The sequence below is a fragment of the Semicossyphus pulcher genome, unplaced genomic scaffold, assembly GCF_022749685.1.
Source record: "Semicossyphus pulcher isolate SPU_LCO1_2020_fin unplaced genomic scaffold, fSemPul1.0.p SCAF_20, whole genome shotgun sequence".
Taxonomy (NCBI): Eukaryota; Metazoa; Chordata; class Actinopteri; order Labriformes; family Labridae; genus Semicossyphus; species Semicossyphus pulcher.
The window spans coordinates 6,750,025-6,757,266 of NW_027211694.1; the positions used below are offsets into that span (position 1 = coordinate 6,750,025).

General features: G+C 41.0%; 1 protein-coding gene across 1 annotated transcript; it reads left to right on the top strand.

The window, feature by feature from the left end:
• The first annotated feature begins 1,732 nt into the window (after window positions 1–1,732).
• On the top strand, window positions 1,733–3,330 carry spi2 (Spi-2 proto-oncogene). The gene is made up of 5 exons (XM_069671570.1): window positions 1,733–1,750; window positions 2,002–2,086; window positions 2,162–2,217; window positions 2,358–2,487; window positions 2,844–3,330. The coding sequence occupies exons 1-5, from the start codon at window positions 1,733–1,735 to the stop codon at window positions 3,149–3,151; spliced, it is 597 nt and encodes a 198-aa protein (XP_069527671.1). The 3' UTR covers window positions 3,152–3,330.
• The last annotated feature ends 3,912 nt before the right edge of the window (window positions 3,331–7,242 follow it).

Consider the following 7,242-nt stretch of genomic DNA (forward strand, 5'->3'; position numbering starts at 1 on the left):
TAAAATCTATGATCCTTTAAATTTGATTTGATTTTATGAATAACATACTTATATTTGTCTGGCAGCTAATGCCAGGGCATTTTAAACATAAAGCGTCGACTTAACAGGTTGACCATTCCAGTTAGCACACCTGTATTAAAAATAAGCACTTATACAGAGTCCAGTTACGATCAGAGAGCCAGTTAACAGATGTGTCATAAATCACTATTTTGGACATTAAATGTAACAGTCATTGTGGATTTATACACTGCCAGCTGTTTGAATACACTATGCTATCACTGTAAATAAGTTGTAAATACTTGTAAACTACAACATACGAACAAGAATACTTCAGTTTGGTTCTCTTTGGCGGCACCTTTGGCGATAAACAGTATCCAGACAGTGTCGCATGTGTGACGTCCACGGTTGGCTCCGGTTGTAACTCTTGATTTTCCTGGCTGACGGTCGCTTTCCTTTTCAGACTGTTTGCCTTCATCTGAGCGTCGAGTTTGTTTCTTTTTCTTTGGATTTTCACTTATTTTTGAAATTGTATCTGTAGTCATCCATCTTTTCTTTGTGTGTTCAGCCATAGTAGATTACTGTTTTCTCGCACTTGCAGAGAAAAGCAGCCGCTTAGCTCCGCCTACCCTCTCTGGCAGATCAACCACTGCTGGCTGATGGAAAACGCGTCACTTACTGGGCGCTGCTTGGGATTTATTCTGCGAAAGCCGCACCAGACAGCCAGTCTGTAATACTGCAAATGCAAAGGCTTTCATCAGTGGGCCATAGACTCAATCACCATTGTGTTATCTCATTTGGAGACATTTATTTAAATGAAAATCTAAGAGATTATCACTTTAAAAGTGATCTAACTAACAGTACAAACTGACAAGATTTTGATCCCTTGGAAATCTTTAAGCAACAAGATACAGTCATATTTGACATTTGGCATTTTGATCTCTCTGAAAGAGTTTAAAATTCATTACCTTTCAGTTTTGCAGCTTACACTATGACACTACCGTATATTACTTACTGAAAAGGGTTGAACAACATTAGTTAAACATTGCTTTCTGCTAAAGGTGTCAATTTGAAAGAATTCAGCCATTGCTGTGAAATAGCGCGTCACTATCTCTTCCTACATTTTCTAATGTCGAGGATTAAAAATCAAAAAACATCTACATTATGTGAGATTTATCCCCAAATGTAACTAGGGAAACGAGGATGTAAAGACGTCTCATCAAGGATAAAGATGATACATTTTTTTAACAACAAGCAACCAGTAATAAGCATTCTATTTAATGATGATTTTCTATATAAATGTAATAAAAATGGGTGTTTGTGTTCTTCTTAAATTTATATTGTATAACTTAATGTCTGTCATAATTCAAGTCTTCATTTTCTGTCTGTAATTTATCAAAAGAAACCAATAAATGTATCCGTGCACTCTTTTCCTGACTTGAGAACAACAAACTGCAGCCTTTGTGCGGAAAAATAAAGCAACATTATTCTGCAGGATTTATCAAGACTGTGTCGAAAGATTTGGCACCGTCTCCATTGTAGTGAAATATTACATCCAGCGCACTACAAAATGTGAAATTAAGACACATCCTGTGAGGAAAAATGTGGCAGCAAGTGTGTTTTTCCTGAAAAGAGCACCAGGCCGGGTCTTATCTGCTGCAGCGGGGAGGATGTGGTCAGTGCTTGGAGGCTTTGTTGATGGGTTGACTGGTGCTGGTGTCGGGGGTTTTGTGGGATGGAGGTCATTGTTCCTGTGAGTCCGGGGAGTAGAAAACGTCTGGTGTGATGCAGAAAGCACGCTCCTGTTGGGGGGGTATAATAAGAGTCGGGGCGCTTGAGCGTGTCAAAGTCAGTTTGGTGAAATTCTCCCAAACTGAAAGGACTCGACTGCACTGGATTCAGCCTCTTCAGTGATGGTAAACAGCAGACTCGTTGAGACTTTCTTTAAGGTTGAACACTGAAAAATGTGCAGAATTTAAAGCTGATTTTGTTGTTTTTTATCAGAATTCTTTCCAGGAGACTCAAACTGACTTGGAGGTGATCTTAGAGTTTCTAGAGGAGTACTACAGACAGAGCACAGGAGAAAATGGTAAGAGGAAATAAAACTTAAACACTTATTATTTTGAATTTTTGAGCAACTTTTTCCCTTCTTTTTTTTTTACAGTGGACAAATTGAGCGAGGGGACATGCGAGCAGTGCTGGACGTACAACGAGCCACCTGTAAGCTTCAACGTGTTTCTATTAGTCCTTGTTTTCCCGTTGTATACCGCTGATTTAAAAGTGCATGTGCGACCTATAGCGTTCAAATCTGTTCAGGATTATGCAACCTGTTTATTTACTTCTTTTTTTCCATTTTTAAGATCATTAAACCTGCGCTGCAGCCTCTGCTGGCACACGACGTCCCACCATCTCTCAGCCAAAACACAACAGCATCATTGTCTGAGCCAAACTTTGTATCAACAAGACAACAGAGCAAAGCAGCGGGGAGTGGTGAGTTCTCCTTTTTCTGGTCACTAAATACTGTTATTGCTCTGGTTGCTAGTAGCCTGAGGGAAACAATACCAAGAGTGCAAATAAGAGACCTTCCCTTTACTGTAAAACACAATGGAGCCGTGCATGGCGTAGCTAAATAGCAGTTTTTACATATCTATCAGATAACCACAGTGTTTACAGCTCTACCCTCTCCGCTAAATGGCATCCCATCAGTGAAGAGATTTTCTGGGAATTGCTGCATTTGAGGAAATGATCAACTGTAACAAGCGCTGACTGTTTTAAACTGGCACAGCTGCTTAAAGTTTCCTGGTTAAATCCCTGTAAAGTGTTCAGCGTTCCACTTTCCGTCACAGGTAAAAAGGTGCGACTCTTTCACTTTCTCTTTGAGATGTTGGAGGATCCAAACATGGCCCATTGTGTTTCCTGGGTGCCAGCAGCTGCGGGCGTCTTCCGCTTTTCCTCCACAAATAAGGACCAGGTGGCGGCGCTGTGGGGGCAGAGGAAGGGCAACAAGAGGCCCATGACGTACCAGAAGATGTCCCGCGCCCTCAGGAACTACGCACGCTCCGGAGAGATCTTCAAGGTGAAGAGGAAGCTCACCTACAGGTTCAGCCATAACACGCTGACGCTACTGCAGAAGTGTCACAGAGGAGTAATGTAATCAGGATTATGTTATGTGTAGACTTTGTGTCAGATCACCTCATATAAAACTCTAATCTGATCTTTTCTAATCTACAAGCTTTTATTCAAACTTGTTCTCATTATTAGTGTGACAGAGTGTGTTCAGAAGAAGAAGAAGAGGTTTGTACATACGTTGAGTTTACAGTGTAAATAATTAAAAAGAAGTAAAGAAAAAATATTCTCACTGCTGTCATCATTTTGTTATATTTCTATTCTACTTATTGTTTTTTTGTACTGACACAATTCATTGTACATTTATAGCACTGGTACCTCTACCTAACTTGAGTTTTTTTTTTTGTACTTCTTTTGGTCACTTTTTTTTCAAATAGCTATAGTTTTTACGGTTACATTCAAATTGTAATCTGGAAGATCTCAGTTGCGTTCTCTTTGGCAGCACCTATGGCGATAAACTGTAACTGCGGGAGCACGTCCCAGATATCCAGACAGTGTTGCATGTGTGACGTCCACGGTTGGCTCCGGTTGTAACTCTTGATTTTCCTCGCTGATGGTCGCTTTCCTTCTTAGACTGTTTGCTTCATCTGAGCGTCGAATTTGTTTCCTTTTTCTTTGGATTTTCACTTATTTTTCGAAGTTGTATCTGTAGTCATCCATCTTTTCTTTGTTTGTTCAGCCATAGTAGATTACTGTTTACTCCCAACACTTGCAGAGAGCGCTTAGCTCCGCCTACCCTCTCTGGCAGACCAACCTCTTCTGGCTGATGGAAAACGTGTCACTAACTGGGCGCCGCTTGTGATTTGTTCTGTGAAAGTCGCCACAGACACCCAGTCTGTAATACTGCAAATGCAAAGGCTTTCATCAGTGGGCCATCGGCTCAATCACCATTGTGTTACCTCATTCGGTGACAGACAGTGACTTAACAGACATTTATTTAAATGAAAATCTAAGAGATTTTTACTTTAATCTATAATACAAAACATCTGATCAGCTTAATGTATTATAATTATGCTTGAGGCATAGCTGTATAGTAATAGCCACAGCTCACACAAACACACAGGAGGAAGGTTGGATGGCTGTGGGTCAGGAAATAGAGCAGGTCGTCTACTAATTGGAGGATCGGGGATACCATCCCCGGCTTCTCCAACCGCATGTCAAAGTGGCCTTGGGCAAGATACTGAACATTAACTTGCTCCTTAATGCGGAACCATCCGTTGGAACTTTGCATAGATGCCTTTGCAATAACACTAACAGCAGAAAGAGCCAGCTTCATGTAGATGCACACACAGTCCTCAAAAACATTGGGCCTCATGTTTTCTTATTTTTGCTCTTCTCTTAGGTAAGAGAAAAATGTACGATGGGTGGAGAGCACTCTTACCAAGTTTTCACAGTCCACAAATTGTTTGTCCAATGCACAATAATGTAAGTTTTATTAAAATGAGAAACAAAAAAGTGCATCATATAAACAAATTTAGATTATTATATGTTTTTAGTGGAATTATAATGATTGGACTGAGTCCCTGATGTGCCCGGCGTTGGATCTTCATCTGTCGGGCGCTTCAGAAAATGACTCACTGTCACTGCATCTGACTGCACACCTTAGGACCATGTTGGAAATAAGTGTTTTTCACTTTAACATGATATCCCTTGGACTTTTATTTGTCTTGATAATCAATAAATAAAATAAAAAATCAATTTCCTGTCACTGCCACCTCTCCAATTATTTCCTGGATTCTTTGGTCTGTTGGCGGGGTCACCACCTCCTCCTGTCCTCCTCCAGTGGTCATGGAGCTCTCGGCTTGAGCAATACGCTTTTTTGCTTCCATCTTCAAACCACTTTTTAAAATTTTAGTTCAGTAACCGTGCGTCCCTCGGCTGACACGGCGTTCACAGCATCACAGATCTTTTGCCATTGCTGCATTTTTGATGTACCTGTAACGCCACTACTCACAAGATCACATGTTCACTTTGCTTACATGGATTTAAAAGTTCTTTTGAGAGATTTTGGTGGCATTTCTTCTTCTCTTTGTGCCTGATTTGCACACGGCACAACATGCACCTGCCCTTATATAGTGTTTAAGGGGCGTTACCTATGCTAATTACAAAAAATGAACCATGAGCCTCCAATTTGAGATCAAGTGGGATTCATCATTCATAACCCTAACCCTAGAAACACTTAAGCCTTACTCTGAATACTTCTCCTAAAACTATAAGTATTGTATCTTTCTCCTGAGAGTCTCATTAAGCAGCCTAATGTGCCTCTTCCCCTGTTGACAAGCGTGTCTGTGCATGTGTTCTTTGTTTTTGATGGCTGTGAGGAACCAGAGGGTGTCACTGTAGTCCATCGCAAAGCCTCAGGCTGCTCCTTCCTTTCTTTTCCTGTGTGGCGTGACCTCATGGCTAAATCACCTCTGTGATGTGCACTCACGGCCGTCCAGGGTAATACCAAATGGTTTTGTGCTCTTTGTAGCGGACCCATGTGATACCCCCCCTAAGCCTAGTATTTACTGCTGGAGCCCACTCCAGGTTATAAATGGGCTAACTGATCTATGGGTGTCTGTTACCAAGAAAGGCCACATACTTTGAACAGAAGTAACAAAACAGTCATTTAAGGAAAGAGTTTGTCTTCATTAAAAGCATCAACATTGAATGATACGCTCAGGCTTGCAGTATAGATCCTATAGTGTAGTGATAGTCATTCATTTTGAGGATATCTGCATTCCTGTGCACTGACAGCATCCATCGCCCAAAAATAGGCCTTATGCTTTGTCTTGACTGACTTGTCTGCGTGTATGATGTAATAATTGTGCGTGTTCTAAGTGTATTTCCATGTTGAGATCTTTGCTCAAGTGGTTGTGAGTTTGTTGGGTTTTCTGCAGAGGCTTGGTCCTGGAAACGTTTAGAAGCTTCAACGTTCAAAGCAGCTTTAAGCTCAACAACCTTATCCCACCACAAATGATTTATCACTTCAGTTTGACATGCTAAAAAGATTGATTAGGATTCATTAAGACAAAAGCACATACGTCAATGACAGAATTCACAATGAAACCCTCTTTTCATGTCAGATACACATGTCAAATGTCAAGGTTTACAACAGCTTTCTAAGTATAGGCCACAGAACCACCGCCCAGGCATCTCCCCAGTATTTATTTGCCAGGTTGGAAAGCCGGCTGTCCATGGACAGCATTCCCCCTGGATTAAATTGATATCTGGCAACTGGCATAAAGTCCCTGCTTGTCATCTCAAACCTTTCATTTATGATAAATCGCCATTTTCTCTGAACATGTTGCATGTCATTTGTGATTGTCTGGGAGTATTACATCAGCCATAGACCTGAGAAAATGAGGACACATCTTCCTTTTATAGCTCACCTCCTGATATCCCAGCCTCCTCCTTCTTCACCTACTTCTGCAGTGCATTAAGGATACTCACCTCTGATGCCCCTCTGATAATCCTAATGCCGATACTGAGGGGGGAAATCTTGAAGGCAAATGCAGTGTTAAATAATTCGGCATTTTTCTTCTTGCCACAAGTTAGATGAGAAGATTGAAACCATTATCATGTTTGTACATTAAATATGAAGCTACGACAAGCCTACAATTAGCTTAGTTTAGCTAGACTAGAAGAATGGATACAGCAAGCTCTCTAGAACCTCTGAAGCTCACAGATTTAATACCTTTTTTTAAGGGGTGTTAAATGGCGGACTATTTCTTGGCCTGGAGCAGTGGCCATGATTTGTTACCTTTGGCGAGAGTTTGGCTTGCTGTTCCTCTTGCTTATCATCATTGAGCTAAGCTAAGCTAAGCAGCTGCTAGCTAGAGTTTTAGATTGATCTTCTAGCCACATTGTCAAGCATGTAAAAAGCTTAGTTTAATCAGAACATGACTTTGAATAAATACCCAGCCATTAAGAGCCAGCCTTTATCCAAAGTCTAGAAAGTCATATGTGCAATAAAGCATAAACTTCCAATCTATTTAATGTTTCCTATCTAAAAAGCTGGCACAATAGCCAATGTGTTGGTTGCAGTGATGCAACCGTAGGTCTAGGACCAGACTGCACTATCCACTACAGAGAGGAGGGGCATACCACCTGTCTATATAAGGCCTGAAAGCCTCT

Coding starts and splice junctions, on each gene's coding strand:
- spi2 (XM_069671570.1), top strand. Junction 2,087..2,161: donor ACAGAGCACAGGAGAAAATG/GTAAGAGGAAAT, acceptor TTTTTTTTACAG/TGGACAAATTGAGCGAGGGG. Junction 2,218..2,357: donor GGACGTACAACGAGCCACCT/GTAAGCTTCAAC, acceptor TCCATTTTTAAG/ATCATTAAACCTGCGCTGCA.